At 38.1% G+C, this 24,959-nt stretch overlaps 1 protein-coding gene across 3 annotated transcripts in view; it reads left to right on the top strand.

Moving 5' to 3' along the window:
* Nucleotides 1-24,959, top strand: part of LOC142628115 (putative disease resistance protein At4g27220) — a 62,689-nt gene that overhangs the window by 20,569 nt on the left and 17,161 nt on the right. For all 3 annotated transcript variants that reach the window (XM_075802112.1, XM_075802111.1, XM_075802110.1), the window contains exon 4: nucleotides 19,301-22,179. In XM_075802112.1, the coding sequence (XP_075658227.1) occupies nucleotides 19,414-22,179 (2,766 nt within the window). In that variant the 5' untranslated portion in view covers nucleotides 19,301-19,413. The remainder of the gene's footprint in view (nucleotides 1-19,300; nucleotides 22,180-24,959) is intronic.

The following is a 24,959-nucleotide window of genomic DNA, read 5'->3' as shown; positions in this document are numbered from 1 at the left end:
ACTGCCCATGGTAGTACTTGAAGAATTCATAGGTCAGCAACCAAGAGCACATTCTTCTTCTTTAGTCCTTGCAACCACATCAAAGAGGCCACGCATTTGATGTTACCCTTAAGCACGATCTTTGGTTGGGATGAACCAAATTTATTAGCCCTTGTGAAAGACACTAATACCCTTGATCCCAACCTAGCGAAGGTACACTTGTTTTTGTTAATTTTAAATAAGTGCATATTACTTGAAATTATAAGTGAAAATTTGACAATTCATATATATTTTTTTAATATAAGTCAAACCTCTTCTCTCTCCTCTCCCTCCACATGCATACACAGAGACCTTATACAAGAGAGCACAAGGTTCTGCCATATAGTGATCTCTTCGAAAATATAATTGAAATAATCTTAATTTAAAGACACAAGATAAGAACAAAAAGTGGAGCCTTTTGGTTTTTTTGGTTCAATACTTTAAGACTTTTCCTATTACAAAATAAGGATTCTTTGTAAGACTATTTGTTTTCTTTGGTTCAATGTTTCAAGCTAAAAACCTCTTGCACTTCTTCTCATTTATATATACATGCCACAACCTTTCATGTCATGTCATCTCAAATACATCCCAACCTTTCATGTCATCTTTTCTCAATGATACCTGCTTAGCTTCAACTTCATCGTCTTATTTAATCTTAACCCATATGAGTTGGCTGTAACCAGGGAAGAGGGTCTACTTATTTTATTGAGTGAAAACAATGACTTATTGTTTTAATGTTGAAGTTAGATGTTGTGGCTTCTATAAATGATGTGATTGTCTTTGGGTTTTTAGGTGTTTGGTGTGGAAAAGTCATAATTGTGTTTTGTTTTAGAACTGAAGAGGAATAGAAATAAACATTCTAATTGATTATTAATGAGATTAGTTGTTTTGTTTATTATTATGTTTTAGAAATCATAATTTTAAGGTTTCTCTGTAGCTTTTTATTGTTGTTTAGTGCAATATCAATATGAGCTATGATGATAAAAGTGAAAGTCAATGATGATTTTAGAGTTTTTTTCGTGTTTTTTTTCCCCTTCTAATTTTATGTGGAAGCCTAGCTAAAGGCAATTAAATCTTTATAAATGGAAATGTGTTAACCGTTTTATCTTTATTTTATCACATTCTCTATATGCCGGTACTAACAAATGATTTCCTTTCGTTGAGATAATGAAATTGGTGTTTGAGATTTGTGGGTCGATATTTGGTTGTGAAAATTGAGTAGTTGAGGAAGAGTTTGGGAGATTATTTGAATATTTGTAATTTTAAAATATGAAAGTATTTTCTGCTTTGAATTTACATTTATAAATTTCAAATTTCAAAATCATTTAAGCAATTTAAAAAATAAAGTCTAGATATAATAGAATATGTTAGTCTCCAAGAAATGTCCAAAAATCTTAACTATTCCAACCTCAGAAACTTAGATTAGTAGAACAATTTTACTCAATATTCTTGTGGGTGTGGACTAGGTGGTCGTGGAACTTTCTTATGAACTTTAGATCTCACACGTCGATCCACATGAACAGATTCTTCTAAAATGCTTGGTTGTGCTAGGTGGGCTGGTCCGCTTCGAGATCAATTCCCCATACTCCCAAGAAGAAGTAAATCAACTCTTAAGTTTACTGCTGAGTAGAGTTTTCCCACAGAAAGCCCCTATTTTGGGCGGGAAAAAACTGGCCCGTTAGGACCTTTATGAATTGCAGTTGAAATGTCTTACACAATCAATTTATAATTAAACAAAAAGGGAATAAACACTCCACAATGAGAAACTCAAGTAATTGATTTCATTGAACATATGTATTACAGATATTGCTCAAGTGTCACCACCATAAACTCTCTTATTCCTGTGGTGTTATACATTTTCTCTCTCTCTATGAGTGCTCACTCTTTTTTCCTTCTCTCACTCCCAGGATCCCCCTCTCTTTGCCTATCTCTCCCATTTTATAGTTACATTCTTTGTTCTTATCTCTACAGCTATCCTGTTGCTAGCCAAATTCTTAGGGATATTTTCTTTTACTTTATCAGTTTCCTCCCCTCTCTTATCTTGGAACTCTGACTTTGGGGGGGGGGGGGGGGGGAAGGTGGTTGTACTGTTTAGGCTATCTCATATCCATTTAATGCGGCAGATGTTAGGCCGTCTGCTGCCAATATAGAAGGTTCTGCCTATACTAGTAGGGAGAGGAAAGTGGAAAGGCTAAGGGAGCAAGTGGCTATGCCGCAGAGGGAAGCGGTGAGGAATAAGGAGCTTCTTCACCATAAAGACGAAGAACTTCATCATTGGAGAGAGTTGAGTCCAGCACCCAGTCGTTCTTGAGGAGATGAGCACGTGGTGGGTGATAGGAGTAGGAAGAGAGATAGGAGACCACCCTAGCCGAAACCAATTCTATGACATTTTTTTTGTATATAAAAATATGATTTAAGAAAATTGAGTTTCAATTAATTCAAATATATTGTGGTAAAATATAAATATTATACAACAGAATGAGTATTATAAATAGGTCTTGATAAAACATAAAAATTATTTCAAATGATTTTTCATGTGCATCACATGAGAGATTATCTAGTACATATAAAAGAAGGAACCTCATATGAAAGAGCATCAAATTCTGCTATGTAGCATATTCATTAGATATCTTTTTATTTAACTTTCCACCTTACCAAACTTTGCATTTATGTTAAGCACAAAATTTTACTAATTGTTTTCCATGTTTTAATGGGATCAATCCATTTATCTTCATGTATTAATATATATATATATATATATATATATATATATATATATATATTGTATAATTGGTTTATAAGTACTTGTAGGGTGTGGGGGGCAAGAGTTGGGGTTCAAGTCTCCAGGAGAGAGTTTCACACACATATATTCTTAGATTAGGTTAGAGTAGAATTCTATCTTGTAAAAAAAAAAAACTCTTTGCTTTTATATATATATATATATAGACACAAACACATATTAGTTAAAGGCTCGTGCGTTGCACAGTATTATTATAAATTTATATAATATAATAACAAAAGGAATAAATTGTGTTGGTGTAACAACCATCAAATATAAAATGATAACTCTTCAATGAAAAATTATCTTCTAACACACCAATTGTGCTATAATGAGACTTGTAGTCACATGTATTGAATTTTTTACATTAAAATTTTGTATCTATTGGATCTGCAATATAAGTACTAAGTTTTGTAAGAAATTTGCAGGTTTGTTAACAATAATATAATGAAAAGGAAATGTTAGAAGTTGTTTTTACCTTTGGGAGATTATTAAATTCCTCTTTGTAAACTATATTTTTAGTGTATCATTGTTCTTGTTTATCATTGTTATTTATTAAAATCTTTAGTTCTTCGGGGCTTGTTACTCAAGACAAAGCAACATACAACTGCCCATAGCTGAACATCCTTGACCCTTTTATTATTGTCACAGCATAATAGTTTTTTAAAGGAAAATGTTTTCTTTACAGGATCAATGATCTCTTGCACAAATATTTGATTCTTGAATAGTATTTTTTTGCCTTTTGGAGATTGAATTTGTAGCTCTTTGCATCATTCATTCATAATGAATTTTTTTCTTAATCTTGCACCTCTTGCTATTTCAACCTTGTTCAACTATTTTAAGAAAAATTAAAAGTTTATGCCAAAAAATATTAATTATTGAATTGAAAACACTTGAAAACAAATTTATTATCATATAAATGTACACAATTCAACCAAATGAGTTTGCAATTTGCTACCAATTCATTATGTAAAATAAATGTATGACCATATTGGTACCTTTAAATGCTCATTGCTTATATGGTCTGTTTGAAAAAATAGTTGATTCTTGAATAATGATTCTTTGCCTTTTCTTGGTTGAATCTACCGATCTTGATTATCATAAATTGATAATCGATCTTCGTTTTAATCTTGCAACTCTTGTTATTTCAGCATTGTTCAACTATTTAACCCAAAAATAAAAAATAAAGGCAAACAACTATAGCATAGACAACCAAACTAACAATATGTATATTTGAAATACAAATCAAGTGCATGTAAAAAATACTTGCTTGTAGGTCAGTGGTGGTGGTTGTGATGTCTCCCATATGTTGTATATCTCTTAAATAATCAACAAATGATGTTCTAAATTCTAATACTTGCATGTGAATAAGGTTATTTTGAAAAAAATAAGAGAAAATTAATTAAAATAAAAAATAAATATAAATTGTGATGAGGGATGAAGGCACTCAGACCGTCCTTGGACGGTCATCACCTCGGCAGCCGTCCAGGGGTTAGCATCAAGACGAGGGTAACTCGCAAGTTCGCAAGTCCGTCCTTAGGTTATAGGAAAGCTACATCCCTCGTCCAAAGGATGCACACAGCCCGTCCCGAGAGGACTCGTCCACGTAAAGACTCAAGGACGAGGATTTTACACTTGAATTATTAAGTACATTTTATTCAGGCGACCGTTATATGAGAGAATATAACTCCTAAACGGTTGTAGGAGTTATCCACGAGCCCCCGGCTTCCTCAAATCTAGGAGAGGTTATAATCCCAATAACTGCTCCTAGGACACTATATAAACACCTGTTCAGACCGATGAAAGGTACGCTGAACTTTTCCCAAGAAAATTGGAATTCCAAAAATATAGAGGAAAAACTGACTTTACCATCGGAGGGTTCTTGGCCGGCGATCCCGGTCACCTTTGATCGTTTTCCTTTGTTTTTCAGGCCATAAGAGAGTGAGTGGTCCTTTCAAATCCGGAGCATCCAGCCTACTGATTTTCCTTGCATCATCAAATTGTATTTGAAGACATAAATTTTTTTTTTTTTTTACTTCAAAACTTACACCAAATCAACTCTCATAAGTTCATTATTTTCTTTAATATTAACTACCTCCCACATTCTTGTGACTCTTACTTTACATTTCAATCATTTTTTTCAATGTCAATTTCATCAAAGATGTTATATCTTTGATTTTGTCTACCATTCTGATAAAAAATTATTTTAAAAAAAAAATCAAAATGTTATCAACAATTTATCATCATATTAATATCAAGATAAAAAAAATTATGATATTTATGTAAAATTACTTTGATTAAAATAACTAATAAAATAGAGATGCATTCCCCTTTTCTTTATATCATGGTAATGTTAAAAGTGTTCACTTTGATGGTGTTTGTCCACAGATTGATTTTCTAAGCGATTAAAGTAAAAGAAAAAAAATAGTTTGTGCAAGTACGTGTACTGTATACCAACTCTTAAAAGATGAGTTGTTTTTTTATTGTGTTTTTTTCTACCAGAATATCATTGAGTGGATTCTTCTATTCTAAGAGTCATGAATAACCCAAAAATAGGATTGTCCTCTAAATTAAAATTGAGGGTAATATAAACAAAATAAATAAATTGTTATCAACAATTTACCATCAAATTAAAGTTAAAAGGAAGGTTTTCCTCGAAATCAAAATTAAGGGATGGAAACAACATAGTAACATTGGAACCTATGTCATAAACATGTAATTTATATATTTTGGGGGGTAAAAGTGCTTGAATATACGTTTGGGCTTTGGGTCTGAGTAATTGGTACAAATCTGTTCAACTAGGGTCTCTAGGCCCATAAATTAGTCCATACTATAAATAGTCTGGGGATTTGTCCGAGGAGGAGTATCTCCTCGGACAAGCCCAGCAAAGGTCCTGGAACTTGATAAACGGTAAAGAGGCAGAATTCTGGAAGATCTGTGGGGGTAAAGGTGTGATCTAAGCACCCTTTAGAAGCAGGAACATGTGAGAAATATCTGAGGTAAAAGCTGCTACCACCGCATTAAAGGCCCTGCATTTACCTCCCTGACCGCATTAATGGAGAAATGACCTCTGAACAGTAGAATTCAGCCTTCCAGCTATTATTTGAAGACTTTAAAAAGGTGGTGGATGGGACAAGTATCTACGAGAAAGATTTGTGTTACAAGTGGATGAAACAATGAAGAAGAAGAAGGATATAAGAAGACGAGAGAGGAAATAAAGGGGGAGGTTTTCTTTTTTGGAAACAAAAAATTGTAATCTTTTGCTTAAGAGAAAGAAAGACTATACAAATTGTCCTCGGCTTACGTCCGATGAGGGTTTTTCTTGTCATATTCATCTAACACTTGCATAGATTGTGGCATTCTAGCCTGTTTATCAACTCCCAACATCCCAAACCTAGGTTTCAAACTCATACTCTACAAATCTCATTGTATAAGGCTCTTTGGGCCTGAGCTCATCATTTATTTTTGAGTTTGGGGACAAATTGTGCACTTACAATTGGCACTATCTGTGGGAATCTAGGTTGAAAGGAATTGGAATATCATGGCAGGCTTAGGTTCACATCATGCAGAATCTCAGGGGTCCCAGCACGAGGATCTTTTTGAGCATCTCGAGCGTCGGAGGGATCGAGAAGGAAGCGTGCATACCGTATACCCTGATGCAAGCCATTCGCGTAGTGGGAGCAGCGCCACCCATAAGGATGATGCCAGGGCCATGCAGAGGGAGATCAACTACCTCAAGAAAAAGTTACGCCATGTCAAACGAAGGTGGGCTTCACCCCATCCAATCCTTCCTTAGGGGGGTCCTGGGGAAACAGTTACAGTCCAAGGTCCAAGACTCCCCCAAGTGAAACCTTCTCTTACGAAAAAGATGACCTACCGAGTCGTAAGCATAGGAAATTTCCTTCCTGGGGCTTGGGGAATGACGCTATGAGCCGAGCGTTGCACCAATTCTCCAAGTCACCCTTCTCACGCAGAATTGAAAAGGGAAGGCTCCCTAGGCGTTTCACTCAGCCCACCTTTACCATCTATAATGGCAGGACGGACCCTGTCGAACACGTGAGCCATTTTAATCAGAGGATGGCGGTACATTCTCAGAATGAAACCTTGATGTGGAAAGTCTTTCCTTCTAGCCCGGGACTTGTTGCTATGAGATGGTTCAACGGACTAAAGTCGGGGTCTGTCAATTCTTTCATGGAACTTACCAAGGCATTCGCGTTTCGATTCATTACATGTAGCAAGGTCCCTCGACCTTTGGACTCATTATTATCTATGGCCATGAGGGAGGGTGAGACATTGAAAGCATACTCCAACAGGTACTGGGAGATGTTTAACGAGATCGATGGAGATTTTGATGAAGTGGCGATTAATACTTTCAAAATAGGCCTCCCCACTGATCATGATTTAAAGAAATCCCTGACCAAAAAGCCCGTATGGAGTGTACGTCGCCTTATGGATCACATTGACGAGTACAAAAGGGTTAAGGAAGATCAACAACAAGGTAAGGGTAAGGCGAAGGTTATCCGGCAGGAGAGAAGGAATTTCAGGTTGGACAGGTACCATAACAATAAGCCGAGAAGAGATTACTATGGGCAATCTGGTTTAGCCACTCCTCAAGTAGTTAATATTGTATTCTGAGAACCAGTGCACCAATTGCTGGAGAAAGTCCGTAAAGAGCCCTACTTTAAGTAGCCCAGTAAGATGGCGGGGGACCCCACAAAGCGAAATCAGAACCTTTTTTGCCAGTATCATCAGGATGTGAGTCATACCACCGAGAATTGTCAGACCCTTTGGAACCATTTAGAACAACTTGTTAGCGAGGGAAAATTGAAGAAGCACCTGTATCAACCAAACGGACAAGGTAATTAGTCAAGTTCAAACAATAAGAAGAATAACTTATCTCGGCTGCCATTGGGAACGATTAATGTCATCTTCGCTGTACCTGGCAGGACTGGTTCCTGTCCCACAAGGGTGATGGCAGTGTCACATTCCCAAATCGAAGAGTCAGGCTCGAGGCCGAAGAGGATCAAAGGGAGTGTGCCTATTTTAGGATTCTCTGATGAAGATAAGGTTGGGACTATTCAACCCCATGACGATGCCCTGGTGGTCACATTAAGGATAGGGAATTATGACGTCAAGAGGGTGATGATCGATCAGGGCAGCAGTGCGAATATTATGTACCCTGACTTTTTCAAAGGGCTTAAGTTAAGACTGGAGGACCTCACTCCCTATGACTTGCCGTTGATAAGTTTTGAAGGGAAGACTGTTATACCAAAAGGACAGATCTGATTGCCCGTACAGTCCGGCTCGGAAATGGTTGATGTGGATTTCATTGTGGTTGACGCATATTCTCCATACATGGCCATCCTCGCTAGGCCTTGGCTGCATGCTTTGGGTGCTGTCTCCTTAATTTTGCATGTTAAAGTAAAATTTCCTTCGGATAGAATCATTGAAGAAATTCTTGGTAGCCAATCAGTAGCAAGACAATGCATATCAGTTGCAGTACTGCATCAGGCCAAGACAGAGTCCTCGGCCTCGGCTATGGTAGACTTATAGCAATTAACAACTCTGGATGCACCCGGTGCGGTGACAACAGAGGAGGCCATGTGTGAAGATTTGGAAAGATTTCTTATAACTGATGATCCCAAAAGGTTCTTCCAAGTTGGGATACGATTACCACACCAAGAGAAGATGGAACTGGTGAAGTTTTTGAAAAACAATATCGATATTTTTGCCTAGGATCCTTATGAGGCACCGGGGGTTGACCCGAGCTTCATTTGCCATCATTTGAATGTTAACCCTGCCGTTGTTCCTAGGAGGCAACCACCTCGGCGATCTTCGAAAGAGCATTCCGAGGCTGTCAAGGAAGAGGTGCTCGAGTTCAAAAGGGCTGGGGCTATTAAAGAAGTTTTTTACCCAAAATGGTTGGTGCACACAGTCGTAGTGAAAAAGAAGAGTGGAAAGTGGAGAGTATGTGTGGACTTCACAGATCTAAACAAAGCCTGCCCAAAGGACTCGTTTCCGATGCCTCGCATCGATCAGCTAGTGGATGCTACGGTTGGACATCCTCGGATGAGTTTTTTAGATGCTTTCCAAGGTTATCACCAAATACCATTGGCGTTGGGTGATCAGGAGAAGACTGCCTTCATCACTCCTATGAGGAATTATCATTACAAAGTGATGCCATTCGGTTTGAAAAATGCAGGGGCTACTTACCAAAGGATGATGACCAGAATGTTCGAATCGTAACTTGGAAAGACTATCGAGGTATATGTGGATGATATGGTAGTGAAGAGTAAGGCAGTACCTATGCATGTGAAAGACTTGGACGACACCTTTCAAACATTTAGGAAGTACAAGCTGTGCCTTAACGCCTCAAAGTGTTCTTTTGGGGTGGGTTCCGGAAAGTTCCTAAGCTACATGGTGATTCATAGAGGAATAGAGGTGAACCCGGCACAGGTCAGAGCCATTCAGGGCCTGCAACGACCTCAAAATCCAAAGGAAGTTCAGAAATTGACTGGGATGACTGCTACGCTCAGCAGATTTATCTCTCGGTCTGCTGACAAGTGTAGTTCTTTTTTCCAACTGTCAAACAAATGGAAAGGATTCCAATGGTCCGAGGAGTGTGCTTTAGCTTTTCAGCAACTTAAGGAATATCTTTCCCGACCACCTATCATGTCTCGGCCGGAGGTCGATGAAATCCTGTTTCCATACTTAGTTGTAGCTATCCATACAGTCAGCCTAGTTCTAATAAGGGACGACGGCGGGGTACAAAGACCAGTTTATTATGTTAGCAAATCTTTGAATGAAGTTGAGGTGCGTTATTTGCCTTTGGAGAAGGCAATTTTGGCTGTAGTCCATGCCACATGAAAGCTTCCTCACTATTTTCAGTCTCACACCGTCGTGGTTTTGACTCAACTACCTCTCAAGTTAGTGTTACGAAGTGCTGACTACTCGGGGAGGGTAGCCAAGTAGGGAACTATTCTGGGTGCTTTCGATATCAAATATATGCCCCGCACCTCGGTGAAGGGCTATGTTCTTGCTAATTTGGTGGCAGAGTTCGCTGAACCATCGTGGGAAGAAAATGCGATGGAATCTCACATGGATGAAAAATTAGTTGGCATGATCACGAACGAAGGACCTTCGATTTGAAAAGTGTATGTTGATGGGGCAGCAAACCAGAGGGAGTCTGGCGTTGGACTTGTTTTAGTATCCCCTGAGGGAATTACCTTTGAGAAATCGTTGAGATTAGCGTTCTCGGCCACAAATAACGAGGCTGAATACAAAGCTGTCTTGGTCAGTATGAATATGGTACGGAGAATGGGGGAAAGGCAGTTCATATGTCCTCGGATTCTCAATTAGTTATGGGCCAAGTGGCAGGGACCATGGAGGCTAGGGATCCAAGAATGCAAGAGTACTTGATCCAAGTCAAATGTTTACAATCCGAGTTCGATTCCTTCGTCCTTTCGTACGTTTCTAGAAGTGGAAACACACATGCAGACTCGTTGGCCACTTTGGCGACATCCTTGGCTCAATGTTTGCCTAGGATTATCCTTGTCGAAGACTTGCTACAACCAACTCTAACCACTGCAAGTGCCATCCATATCCATTTGATAAGGCCCAGGTCTAGCTGGATTGACTCTGTGGTTTCTTTTCTGAAAAGCGATATTCTGCCCGAGGAGAAGACTGAAGCAGATAAGATTCGTCGGAAGGTGCCTCGGCTCTGGTTGTCCGAGGATTAAAAGTTGTACAAGCGCTCCTTTTCAGGACCATACCTGCTGTGTGTACATCCTGAAGCAACGGAGACACTTTTGGAAGAATTGCATAAGGGAATTTATGGGAGCCATACTTGGGGAAGATCCTTAGCCCATAGAGCTCTGACTTAGGGATATTGGTGGCCCAATATGCAGAGGGAAGCTCAAGACTACGTAAGAAAGTGTGACCAATGCCAAAGGTTTGCTCCCAACATTCATCAGCTTGGGGGAGTCCTTAATCCTTTGTCTAGTCCTTGGCTATTCGCTCAATGGGGACTGGATATAGTTGGACCTTTTTCGAGGGCTGTGAGAAACAAAAGGTGGTTGCTCGTGGGAACTGATTACTTCACCAAGTGAGTCGAAGTTGAGCCTTTATCAAATATTAGGGATGTCAACTCCAAGAAATTTATCTAGAAGAATATTATCACTAGATTTGGGGTACCTCACACACTCATTTCAGATAATGGCGTACAATTTGATAGTAAAGCTTTCAAGAAATATTGTAATGACTTGGGCATCACAATAGATATTCCGCCCCAGCTTATCCTCAGGGAAATGGGCAGGCCGAGGCCGTTAACAAAGTTATAGTCAGTGGACTTAAGAAGAGGCTGGATGATGCGAAGGGTAGATGGGTAAAGGAGTTGCTGCATATTCTGTGGACATATCGGACTACGCCGCGGAGATCCACTGGAGAAACACCCTTCTCCATGACTTACGGGGCCGAGGCGGTGATACCTTTAGAATCTGGTTTTCCCACGTTAAGGACGAGTTCCTTCAGTTCGGGGAATAACGATGGCCTCCTGGAAAAAAGTCTTGATCTAGTCAAGGAACGGCGAGAGGCCGTCATGGTCCAAATGGCTTGTTATCAGCAGAAGCTTAAACGAGGATATGATGCTCATGTGAAAATTGAGGCCACTAGCACCTGGCGATTTGGTGTTGAGGAAAGTCATGGGTACTGCCAAAAATCCAGCATGGGGAAAACTAGCACCAAATTGGGAAGGACCATATCGGATCATCTCCGTAGCGGGTATAGGGTCATATCGCTTAGCTAATCTAGATGAAAAAATTGTACAACGCCCCTGGAATGTAAACAACCTACGAAGGTATTATTATTAATAAAAAGTATTTTTGTCGTTCGTTGTTCAAAACTATCATTGTGCAGTTCGGTTTATTTAGTGTTGCTCATAAGTATCAAACAGAAACTTGGACATGCATGGTCCTCGGACCACATGCCTTGTGAAAATTGATATCCTATTGTTTGTTAAACGGAACTTTAGTTTTGTCGGGTCCTCGGACCTTCTGCTTTGGGAAAATTAACATTTCAATTCACTATTTCTAAGTATCAAATAGAAACTTGGACATGCATGGTCCTCGGACCACTGCTTTGTGGAAATTGATATCCTATTGTTTGTTAAACAGAACCTTAGTTATGTCGAGTCCTCAGACCTTCTACTTTGAGGAAATTAACATTTCAATTTACTATTTCTAAGTATCAAACAGAAACTTGGACATGCATGGTCTTTGGACCATATGCCTTGTGGAAATTGATATTTTATTGTTTGTTAAACAGAACTTTAGTTATGTCGGGTCCTTGGACCCTCTGCTTTGGGAATATGACCAGAAATCATACCACGTTAGTGTCGATTTATTGATGAGCCACAGTAAGTTTGATGGATTGCTTTACGCCTCAGACTGAATCCTAAGTTAAATCTTTGGTTGTGTGTTGCCGTGTTACATGTATTATGCTCTTGAGGCATGATTTACAAATATACGCTAAGTGTATGTACTTTTGTTTAAAGTTGTTTAAAGTTACGACTAATTGAAATTTTGAAGGTGCAGTTAGATGTTCCATTCATTCATTTTTTGTGCTAAAAAAGAGGTGAATGAGTATTTTTGTATTAAAGATTGGGAGACAGATAAAGATTAAGCCAGTTAAAGTTTCTCATTAATTTCTTTTAAAATATACATACAAAGCAAAAGTCTTAATATAAAATTTGTTACATGAGAAAAAAAGAAGAAGTCCTAGCTAGCCTAAGCCTTAAGCCTTAGAGGGGAGGTCCTGCTCGGTAGTGCTGGCAGCTTCTATTCATTTCAGCTCTGCTTCAAAGGGAGTCTGGACTTGCTTCCCTTTATCTCTTGCCACCGGTGGAGGGACATTGGGCTTGGCATTTTGGCTTGCAGGCTTCTCGGCGCCATCGCCCTGTTCCTTCTCTTTATTAGAACCTTCAGGTTCTTTAGGAGTTGGAATGGGCTCTGGAATCATGGAGGGGAGCGTGGAAGACGCTGTCTCAGGAATAGGTGCGACAGGAGGAAGTTCTTCAAGCACCTGGATGTCTTGGGGGAGCCAAATGTTTTCAGGCTTCCTCAACTCGGAGGTTGTGGGAATCCCTGCCACATTTAAAGTTTCCTCCCACACTTGTTGACAATATTCCCGACACAGCTCGGTGAACTCCTCAGTCAGTTGGTTTTCTGTCGCCTCCACCCCTTCCTTGTAAGCGGTCTTCTTCGCGGCCTCCATGGTGTCCTTGAAGGTACAAGCCTCTTCCTTCATCTTAGCAAGCTCCTTCTCTAGGTCGGAGTTCTCTTGCTGAGCTTTAGATAAGTCTTCGTCCTTCTGACGCAGAAGCTTGCGTTGCCCCTCCACCTGGGTCCTCATTGTCTTCAGGTTGGCCTCGGCACCATCCCTATCCCTTTTTAGCTCTGCCAGCTACGTGGTTAGGTTCTCGTGCTACGCAAGAGCTTGGCCTAGGGACTTCTCAGTCTCTTGCCTAACCTCCAGTTCAGCTGTAGCTTTCTTTCGAGAGTCTTCCACCCACTTCTCGGCAGCGAAGACTTCTTGAATGGCCTGTGGTGAAGTATTAAAATAGATGCATTATTAGTAGAGCAAATTTAAGGTACATGAGGATGGTTTTTTCGTTAAAATGTAATGAAAGCAGTAAAGCGAGGTTGAGACCGAGACACTTACCAAAGCCAAGTCCCTTTTTAACGAAAGGAACAGATGCGGTTGGCTCATTTTGTCCAGGGTGTCCATGTCCTTGGGCAGAAGAAGGGGACATTCCAAAGCCTCGGCCAAGTGGTGAGCATGACCTTGCTGGAACGCCCTAATGCTGGATTGGCAAGAGATTGGCGCCCCATCCAGCTTCAGTTCAGGAGACCAGTTGGCCGGTGTACGGTGTACCTCGGCTAGGTCTCGGTTCTCCCCGCTTTCCACTGAAGAGGCACGTCCCTTGCCTTTGCCAACCTTTTGTTGTTGTTGTTGTTGTTTCAGCTTCTTCTGCTTGCCTTCTCGGCCTCATTCTTCCTCTTCTTCTTAGGCTTCGGATTGGGAACCTTAGGATCGGAGGGAGGAGGGGGTGGTGGCAAGGAAGGAGGGACCTGGGACCCACCTGTTCCCTTGTTAGAAACTTTTGAGCCCCTCTTTATCATCAGCTTCCGTAGAGTGGCCATATCGTCTTCTTCGGAGCTGGAGTCAGACTATGCAATTATTAGACCTTGTATGCCCGAAGTTTCAGTGGGAGCATGTTCTTCGTCCAAGAGGATGACGAGTTGATCCTCTCGAGGTCTCTCAGCTTCCTCGAGTCGAAATTGGTCTATCTCCTCGACCAACGATTGTTGCGAGGACGCTTGCTCTTCTCGGACGGCGGTTGTTTGGAAATGTACCGAAAGAGGAATCACCGTAATAGGGCGAGAGTATAGTATGATGGAGGGGTCGTCTGGGAGTTCGCGGTCAGAAAGGAAGCCTGGCCGTGACACATCTATCATTCTGCGTCGTTTGTCTCCCACAGTAATCGCAATGTCAATCTCTTGAAAATCCACTAATAAAGGATCGTATCTTAGTATCAGGTGGGCAGCTCTCACTTGTAGGTCTTCACTGACAAAGACTTCGGAGCGAAGGACGCGATTCAAGTCTGCGACGTTGCAAAGGCTTAGATGCGAACGTACGTGTTGTTTATCTGTGAAGAGAAACGTCCGAGGAGACGAGCATGGTTAGAATAGCAATCAATATCAAGGGAAAAAGCAATAATGTGCAATAAAATTTAAAAAACGGTAAAAATAACAAGATTGGGTCATGGGTTAGGAAATCTAACTCCTATGGAGTCACACCTGGCTCTTCCCATTCGACTGGGCAGTGAAGACCGTTAAACCAGTTTCCCGAGACGATGAGATAGTCGTCTTTCATGCTTTTGTTGGATTTGGGAAGACAGGATATCAGTCTAACGATACTAGACCTGGATTTAATGTAGTATCCTACACTTTTGAGTTTATGTCACTCGTACATATAGACAACGCCGCGCCATGTGAGGTTTAGACCCATTTGCTCGTTTAAAGTATCTACACAACCTAAGACCCTAAATACGTTTGGTGTGCACTGATCTGGGCATAACCTATGGTTTCGTAGGTATTCGCTGGTTACGTTTTTCATGGGGAGGGTCATCCCACCTTTTAGGAAGGCAATCATGGGATTGATAACTTCTCCCTCTCTCCTAGCGTCACCTATGGCGTCTACTAGGCAATATTTCAAGCCTACATCGTGAGGAATCCGATATTTAGCCCTAAAACCCTCCATACCAGCGTCGGTATCTACTAAACACTTAAATCTACCCATTTGGTGGGAATGAAAAAAAAAAGTTTAAAGAGGGAAAGGGATCTAGATGGTGGCCGAGGATATAAGCCGAGAGGGAATGAGTAGAGAAAATGGAGAACTTACGGGAGTTGATTAGGCGATTCTTCACGAGCTTCTTGAGAGCAAAGATAATGATTAGCACTTAGATGTGATGGATTTATGAAAGAATGGATGGAGATACGGATTCCCAGGCGTTTTAACGTGCGGGAGGGGGCCTCGAAATCAAAATTCTCCCGCCCAATTTTTTTGAGCAAACCTAAGCCGTTGGATGCATATCTCACCGTTAAACGTGGGGGACAAGACGTAACCTACAGTCATAAATGCGAGCGTTCCGGGTTTCGAAGCGTCAAAGACGGTTTAAGGGAACGAAAGGACCCCCACACGTGTGGCGGTTTGCAAAGTGTGTGAAGGGTGCGCTGTTTGGTTCAAAACTCTATTTCTCTCCTCGGACGGGAGGGAAAAATAAAGTTTTGAGGGGCTATTGTGGGGGGTAAAAGTGCTTGAATATACGTTTGAGCTTTGGGCCTGAGTAATTGGTACAAATCTGTTCAATCAGGGTCTCTAGGCCCACAGATCAGTTCATACTATAAATAGTCCGGGGATTTGTCCGAGGAGGAGTATCTCCTCGGACAAGCCCAGCAAAGGTCCTAGGACTTGATAAACGGTAAAGAGGCAGAATTCTGGAAGATCTGTGGGGTAAAGGTGTGATCCAAGCACCCTTTAGAAGCAGAAACGTGTGAGAAATATCTGAGGTAAAAACTGCTACCACCGCATTAAAGGCCCTGCATCTACCTCCCTGGCCGCATTAATGGAGAAATGACCTCTGAACAGTAGAATTCAGCCTTCCAGCTATTATTTGAATACTTTAAGAAGGTGGTGGATGGGACAAGTATCTTGGAGGAAGATTTGTGTTAAACGTGGATGAAACAAGGAAGAAGAAGAAGAAGGATATAAGAAAACGAGAGAGGAAAGAAAGGGGGAGGTTTTCTTTTTTGGAAACAAAAAATTGTAATCTTTTACTTAAGAGAAAGAAAGACTATACAAATTGTCCTCGGCTTACGTCCGATGAGGGTTTTTCTTGTCATATTTATCTAACACTTGCATAGATTGTGGCATTCTAGCCTGTTTATCAACTCCCAACATCCCAAACCTAGGTTCTAAACCCATATTCTACAAATTTCATTGTATAATGCTCTTTGGGTCTGAGCCCATCACTTGTTTTTGGGTCCGAATACAAATTGTGCACTTACAATATTAATATCAAGATAAACAAATTATGATATTTATGTAAAATTACTTTGATTAAAATAACTAATAAAATAGAGATGCATTCCCCTTTTCTTTATATCATGGTAATGTTAAAAGTGTCTACTTTGATGGTTTTTGTCCACAGATTGATTTTCTAAGCTATTAAAGTAAAAGAAAAAAAAAAGTTTGTGCAAGTATGTGTACTGTATACCAACTCTTAAAAGATGAGTTGTTGTTTTTTTATTGTGTTTTTTTCTACCAGAATATCATTGAGTGGATTCTTCTATTCTAAGAGTCATGAATAACCCAAAAATAGGATTGTCCTCTAAATCAAAATTGAGGGTAATATAAACAAAATAAATAAATTGTTATCAACAATTTACCATCAAATTAAAGTTAAAAGGAAGGTTGTCCTTGAAATCAAAATTAAGGGATGGAAACAACATAGTAACATTGGAACCTATGTCATAAACATGTAATTTATATATGATATACAAAATTGGAACCCACTTTATCTTTGTAGTTAACTAAAAACTTTAATATTAATAATATATGGGAGATCGTGAGAGAAGAATTATAAAAAGAAAAATCTTACATGCAAGTTCATAACAAATTTTTTTGAATAATATACAAAATATTATAAAATCACCTCTAACCATATTTAATGATTTATTCCTAAACTATAAACATATGAATTGGATAAAACTTAAGGAAATAAGGTTAACAAAAGACAAAACAAAATACAAAATATCTATTCAATTTGATAAAAAAAAAAAAAATACATACCTCTGCAAGGTTATGTAGGTAGGAGAAGAATTGAGTAAAAACCTTGTACGGAAGGTAGTAAAAAATCATAATTTTATCACATATATTTATACTCCATGTTGAAGAAGTTGATATGAGCAAAAAATTGTGCCGTGTGATGAGAGAAATTAGCAAAATATTCTAAACTAACATCTAACATAAAATTTGTAGATAAAAACAAAAAAAATTGTATTTCAGGCACCTAATCTGAAAATTTAGATAAAAAAGATGTATATCAAATTATCAATTAACGCAGGCCTCATGTATATCAATTAATTGTGGGGACACAATTTTCAGACCAAGCCCAAAATGTAAGGGATCTTAGCCCAGTGAACCCAGTACAATAAATTTGTAGAGAGTGGGTCAAAGAGCTAGGCTTTAGTGCGTGGATAGCAATTAGTATGGTTTTGGATGATGAGCCAATATGAATTGTACCCGGTTTGTGCAAGAAAGTTTGTCCTCGGCACAATCCGAGGAGCTCTGTTCTAGCATATATTGGATGACCACGGTTACAGGAGTTGTTGAGGTTGCTACAGTGCTTTCTCTTCTCCTTTTTTCCGTCCCGTCTCTCTGGGATCTCTACCCTTATTTATATTACATCTCCCCCTTCATCCTTACCCTACATGTGGACTACATGTGGACAGTTGATGGTTTATGCTGATATTTGTCCCATCATCCCCCTCTAAAAGTCTTCTGGAGTGGCTGTAAGGCTGCCATAATACTGTTCAGATGTCACTTCCTCATTAATGCGGTGATAGCAGCTTTCCCTTAGATATTTTTGAGTCCTTATCCCTCTTGTACGTTCATGATACTCGTTGCTATCATTAGAACTTCTTGGAAGGTCATCCTTGATCATTAGGATTTATACTAGATTTACATTTTTAGCTTTGTCCGAGGAGATAGTACTCCTCGGACTAGGACCACCCATGCTTCTCGGCCAAACCCACATGCTCGCGGCCAAAACCATATGCTCTCGGCCAAATCCCAAAATCCATGACCCCACATTAATTAGAACTCTTTTGTGAATGAAAAAAAAAAATTGCATTTCAGGCACCTAATTTGAAATCTTTTAGATTTAAAGGTCTCATGTATATCAATTAATGTAGGCCTCATGTATTTAGAACTCTATATCTATATTAATGTTAATAATAACTCTATTTTAAATTCTGGAGTTTATCCAAAGAATAAAAAAGTTAAGGAAAAAAATAAGTAGTTTTTTTTAAAAAAAATTAAGTTCAAGAGACGTTAAATTACAAATTATATGGACGAACAATTTTAGTATATCAATTAATGTAGACCTCATGTATTTAGAACTCTATATCTATATTAACGTTAATCATATACAACTCTATACTAAATTTTGGAGTTTATCCAAAGAATAAAAAAGTGAAGGAAAAAAATAGTTAAAAAAAAGAGTCCATGAGACGTTAAATTAGAAAAGATATTGATGACCAATTTTAGTTTTTGCCATTCAAACTGGTTTGGTCTCCACATTGAAGAATTTTATATGAACAAAAAGTTTAATTGAATACAATTTTATAAATTAAAATTCTAAACGCTATGTTGCAACCTTAGACAAAATAAACTAAAGAAAGAACAAATTAAACACTACATTGCTGTATTTTTATCCACTTTGAAATATAGCAAATGTAATTCAACTTTAATCAAATTAAGATTTTTATTCACTTAGAAATTATAGTCGAAGAAAACTTCTATTTAAAAAAAAAATTAAAAACCTAAGAAAATTTTTGCAATTTGGTGCCCACTTGTCGCAACTATAGAATCTAAGTCTAACTTTTATTATATATAATATAATATGATATTATATTATATATATATATGTATATATATATATATATATATATATATATATATATATATATATATATATATATATATGTTTTCGTCGTATAATAGAAAAGTACTGAGATATGTTGCGATTAAATATTTGGTTTCGTTGATACGGAAACGAGAAATAACCATTTGGCCCCTCTTCTTCTCTTCCTCTGTTCCCCTTCAGTGGTAGCCCATCTTGATTTTTGGAAGTGAACAGTTTTCTTCCTTTGACTTTGACAGGAATGCTTCTCAACACAAAGAAAAAGGAAATCATGTAATTTGTTGGAGTATTGAACACATCCCTATTCGAACACATTTCCAAACCGTGTACAATTGCAAAAATCAGAACAGGAATGGAGATTCTAATTTCAATTGCTTCGAAAATCGCCGAGTACTCAGTTGCACCAGTTGGGCAGTGGCTATGTTATTCTTTTCAGTACGACAACAACATTAAGAATATGACGGATCAGGTAAACAACTTGAGGGCTACTAGGGATGGGATGCAAAATCGCGTTAAAGCAGCTGAAAACAACGTTGAAAATATTGCAGCAGATGTTGACTTGTGGTTGAAAAAGGTGGATGACATTATGGAAAAGGCCAAGGAAGTTTTAGAAGCAGATGAAGAAAAGAAAAACTCTTCCCAAGGGGCATGCCTGAATTGGAAGCTAAGGCATAAGCACAGTAAGACAGCAAAGAAGATGTTGCTAGAGATTGATAAACTCCTTAAAAATGTCAATTTTGACCATTTTTCCCAACGTCCTGCTTCACAAGATTTAGTGACTTCAACATATATGGATTACATGACGTTTAATTCAAGAATTTCAATTATGAAGGATATTATGGTGGCACTAGGAGATGCTGATATCAACTTGATTGGGGTGTGGGGGATGCCTGGTGTGGGAAAAAGTACACTGGTAAAAGAAGTTGCTAAGAAAGTCAAGGAAGAAAAGTTATTTGATGAGGTAGCTATATCAATTGTGAAGCCGAACTCAAGCTTAGAAAAGATTCAAACAGAAATCACAGAAACATTAGATCTAAGGCTTGACAAGGAAACTTTAGGCGAGAGGGCAAGACTTCTAAATGCGAGGTTAACAAAAGACAATAATAAGAAGAGACTCGTTATCTTAGATGATATATGGGAGAAACTTGATTTGGAAAAGATAGGAATTCCTCCAAAGGGATGCAAGGTAGTGGTAACATCCAGGAACAAAGATATATTAACTTCTCAGATGGGTACACAAAAGGATTTTGGGCTTCATATTTTGCCCAAAGAAGAAGCATGGAGTTTATTTGAGAAGATGTCAGGTAATTCTCTCAAAGATTCAAATTTGCGATCCAAAGCAGTGGAGGTATCCACAGCGTGTGAAGGTCTTCCACTTGCGCTTGTAACAGTTGCAACTACATTAAAAAACAAGCATTTTCCTGAATGGGAGGACGCCCTACAACAACTAAAGAGCCCCAACTCCGAGGGAGTAATGTATTCAGCAATAGAGTTGAGTTACAATTATCTTGAAAGTCAAGAACTCCAGCCCTTCTTTTTGTTATGTGCTCAAATTGGTTCTAGAATTTCTTATGCGTACTTGTTAAAAAGATGTTTTGGGCTGCGTTTATTTCATGGCATCAATACATTGGAAAAAACAAGAAATAGAATATATACTCTGCTTCGTAGCCTCAAAGACTCTGGCTTATTGTTAGATGGTCCTGATATTAGTAAATATGTCCGTATGCATGACCGTGTTCTCGATGCCGCTCTCTCAATTGCAAGCAAGAGATATGTGTTGACGATGAGAGATGAGGGCCCAGTAGAATGGCCAAACGAGGATGACAAAAAAATATGCACATCAATCTGTGTTGAACAAGTGGATATTAATGAATTTCCTGAAAATTTGAATTTTCCAGAACTAATATCCTTTTATGTGTATCCCAAAGACCGAGATCTTTCTTTTAAAATTCCAGACACATTTTTTAAAGGGATGAAGAAGCTAAAAGTTTTAGATTTGACTTATATGCAACTTTCATCACTTCCTTCCTCACTTATGCTACTCACAAACTTGAAAACATTGTGTCTGGATCAATGCGTGTTGGGAGACATAGCTATGATTGGAGAGATGAAAAATTTAGAAATTCTTAGTCTTAGTCACTCTGAATTTAAACAGTTGCCAAGAGAAATAGGGTTTTTGACTCATCTACGGATGTTGGATTTGAGTGAGTGTAAGAAACTTCAAGTGATTCCAGCCAACGTCCTATCATGCTTGATTCAATTAGAAGAGCTATTTGTTGGCAATAGCTTCACTCAATGGGAGGTTGAAGGACTCAACAATGAAAGAGCTAGCCTTGCAGAGCTAAAGCATTTGTCACGGTTGACTACTTTAGAAGTGCACATTCCAGATGCCAACATGTTGCCAAAAGATCTGTCATTCGAGAAGTTGCAAAGATACAAAATATTCGTAGGAGATGTGTGGGATTGGTCTGATAAACATAAAAACTCAAGAGCACTAAAACTCAAGTTGAACACAAGCTTTCATTTGGAGAGGGGGATTAAAATGTTGCTGAATGGTATTGAAAATCTGTGTTTGGATGAGTTAAAGGGTGTTAAGAGCGTCATCGATGAATTCGATATGACAGGCTTCCAACAACTGAAGCATCTCCATGTCCAAAACAATGTCGAGATCGAGTACATCATCAACTCGAGAGGGATGATTATCTCTGATGTTTTCTTTCCTGTCTTGGAGATGCTATCTCTGAAAAACATGATCAACTTGGAAGAAATATGTCATGGCCAAATTCCCTCGGCATCCTTCCGTAACTTAAGCATTATGAAAGTGGAACATTGTGAGAAACTAAAATTTATCTTCTCGTCAGCCATAGCCAAGGGCCTTCCACAACTTCAAGAATTGGTGATACAAGAATGCAGCATAATGGGTGCAATAATCATAAAAGAAGAGGGCGAAATAGAAGACACAGATATGATCTTGTTCCCTCAATTGCGTCACTTAGAACTCTGTCAGCTTCCAAAACTCGTGAGCTTTTTAAACACACAAAAGTCAGTCATAAATGATGCTGGAGAAATCATTCCCGAATGGGAGCTGGATTTTCACATGCCAATCCTACAGGAACAGGTATAATAAAAGTTTAGATTTGCATATAATGATCCCAAAGATGGGGCACACACCCACATAGATTGCTTGTCCAATTTGTCCGTGTAAACCAACCAATTTATTATTTTGGAGTATATGCTTCTTTTTTCCACATAGCAGTGATTAAATTCTTTACAATTACACCTTCCATAGCAATATAAATCATGAAACATTAATACCAGTAAAATATTGATAGTCAATTATCTACTGTTAATTGAAGTGTATAGGAAGCAACGCACTATTGGGTGCTTGTGAGTTGTGAGTTGTGACAAACACATGACCTTCCTCCTGGTCAAACAATCCCTGGACACGTGAGAGAGACAAGTGCCTCAAGTGAGGTTCTTGCCTTACATATAGTTGAAGATTATTTGTGTCCTAATTTATGGAGCTAAATTTAGAGTCTGTTTGACTTTTTCTTTTGGTCTAATTTTTTTCAACTTTTTTTTTAATAAATAATCTAACTTTTAATTTTTCAAAAAATAAGTTTACTTTTTGGTTTTTTGTCACACATTTAACTTCAAATTTACTAAAAACTATATATATATATATATATATATATATATATATTATATAAACACTACTAAAATAAGCTACCTAAAAATAAGAGACCTAAAAATAAGAGGTTACCAAATGAACACTTAAATATTGAAAATTTTATTACTTATTTTAATCGCCCCTATTATTTAATTAAAATTTTTAATGAGACTTTAAATGACTATTGGGTGTGGTCTCACCTATTAGCTTTTATGTACGTAGCCAAATCCGTTTTAATGGAAAAAATTACTCTAACTTAATCTGAAGTTTACTAAATTTCATTGACTTCTTTCATTATTTTGAATTGTATATAAACCTTCCTTGAGCACTCGCACCAATGCCAGTATAATAGAAAGAAAACCACATTTTAACCAACTAAGTCCAACCTTCACCCATATTAGACCATGTAAAGTTGTGTAAAAATACATAGTCGCTACAGTATCAGTATAAATTTACACTATCATTATTCATTTTGTATTAATTTTTTGTTCTTTCTTTGCATAACCTAAGGATGAAAGAAGAGAGAGAATAATGGTTGTTGTGTGTGAAGAAATATAAACAATTAAAAAATCAAGAAAATTGATTATTAAATGAGGTGTAGTGTAACATAGATAATTTGATGTGGGTTATTTTGAAAAGTTGGAATGTAAAATAGAAAAAGTAGTTTCTTATCCTAAAATAAAAATAAATTTTTGCACGAACTAATACAAATGCTCTTCAAAATAAACTATCATCTCTCAGAATTGAGATTAGGTGCAATAACTCTCAATAGCTGAGAAGAAACTTCCAAATCTTAACCATTGAATAAAAAAGTTATAAAATTTGAAAATTAAAAAAAAAAAAAAAAAAGTAAAGATGGTAAAAATATTTTATGAGTGATGAGGGGGAAATTGTACCTAATTCAAATCATGTTAGCTTTACACTATTAAAACTAAAAAGTCACTATCCAGAAATTAATAAATTTATATTTTTTACCATCACTTTCTAATTGAAATTATCATTCACCCTCCAAAACCCATCTTCTGATTGCTTCTGTCTTCCCCTGTGAGGCTATGACTAAAATCTACTCTCTCTCTCTCTCTCTCTCTCTCTCTCTCTCTCTCTCTCTCTCTCTAATCCTAACATTGAACCCCCCCCCCCTTTTTATCTTTCCCTTTTCTTTGATTTTGATTTTCCCACCCTCGAGGATTGAGGTGTGAGCTTTGGTTGTATGATGTGGGTTTGGTGGATGGTGGCGGATTTCTAGAGGTGTTTGAGTGTGTTTGATGTGTAGATAGATGTGATTCCAAAGCTGGTGATTGATTAAACAAGGAGGGGGAAATCAGGTTGGTTCAACCACTGGCTTATCGGGTTTACAAGCTTGGACGATTCGGTGAATTAGATACTTGGGTTTTTCTTGAGTTTTAAGTGATTGTTACTTGATGACTATTGGAATTCAAAAATTGGAATCATACTTACCCATAGGGGTGGCAATTCGTGTTCGCGTGTCGGGTTCGTGTCGTGTCAAGTCATGAGTATTCGACTACATAGGTCAACACTAACCCGACCTGTTTATTAAACGGGTCAAGATTTCTCAACCCTAACACGACCCATTTATTAAACGGGTCAGTCGTGTCGACCTGTTTATTAGATTTTATCAAAATGAAAAATAAAAATTAATGAAAAAACAAAAAAATAAATATTTTTAATATAAAATTTAGAACTAACGAGTAACTGCATCACAAATAATCATTCAAAGTTAAAGCATATCCCAATATCACAAATAATCAATCACAATATGTCAAAGAAAATAAATCACAACAACTAATAAGTTTATATACCTAGAGTTTGAAGGGTATATTTGTAAAATATCATTTAATTAAACGGGTCAGACGGGTCAAACAGGTTCTATGTGTTCAACCCTAACCCAACCCATTTATTAAACGGGTTAGTCGTGTCAACCCGAATATGACACGAACCCGTTAAGCCTCAACCCATAACCTGCTAATTTCGTGTCGTGTCGTGTCGGGTTCGCAGGTCGTGTCAAATTTTGCGACCCCTACTTACCCACGCATGTGGTATTGAAATTTATTCGGGTCTCTAATTAACATATGTGCTTATGCTATGGCTGAACAAGTAGGTGGGTAGTTAGAGGCTGTTTTGGGACAGATTTGAATAAACAGTGTAGAAAATATTTGATAAATTTCCCGTAGAGCTATATGGAAAGGAAGGTGTACTGTGCCAAGGAG

This window comes from Castanea sativa, chromosome 3, assembly GCF_040712315.1.
Source record: "Castanea sativa cultivar Marrone di Chiusa Pesio chromosome 3, ASM4071231v1".
NCBI lineage: Eukaryota > Viridiplantae > Streptophyta > Magnoliopsida > Fagales > Fagaceae > Castanea > Castanea sativa.
The sequence above is the reverse complement of the archived record's forward strand: the minus strand, read 5'-3'. Positions and strand labels throughout refer to the sequence as shown.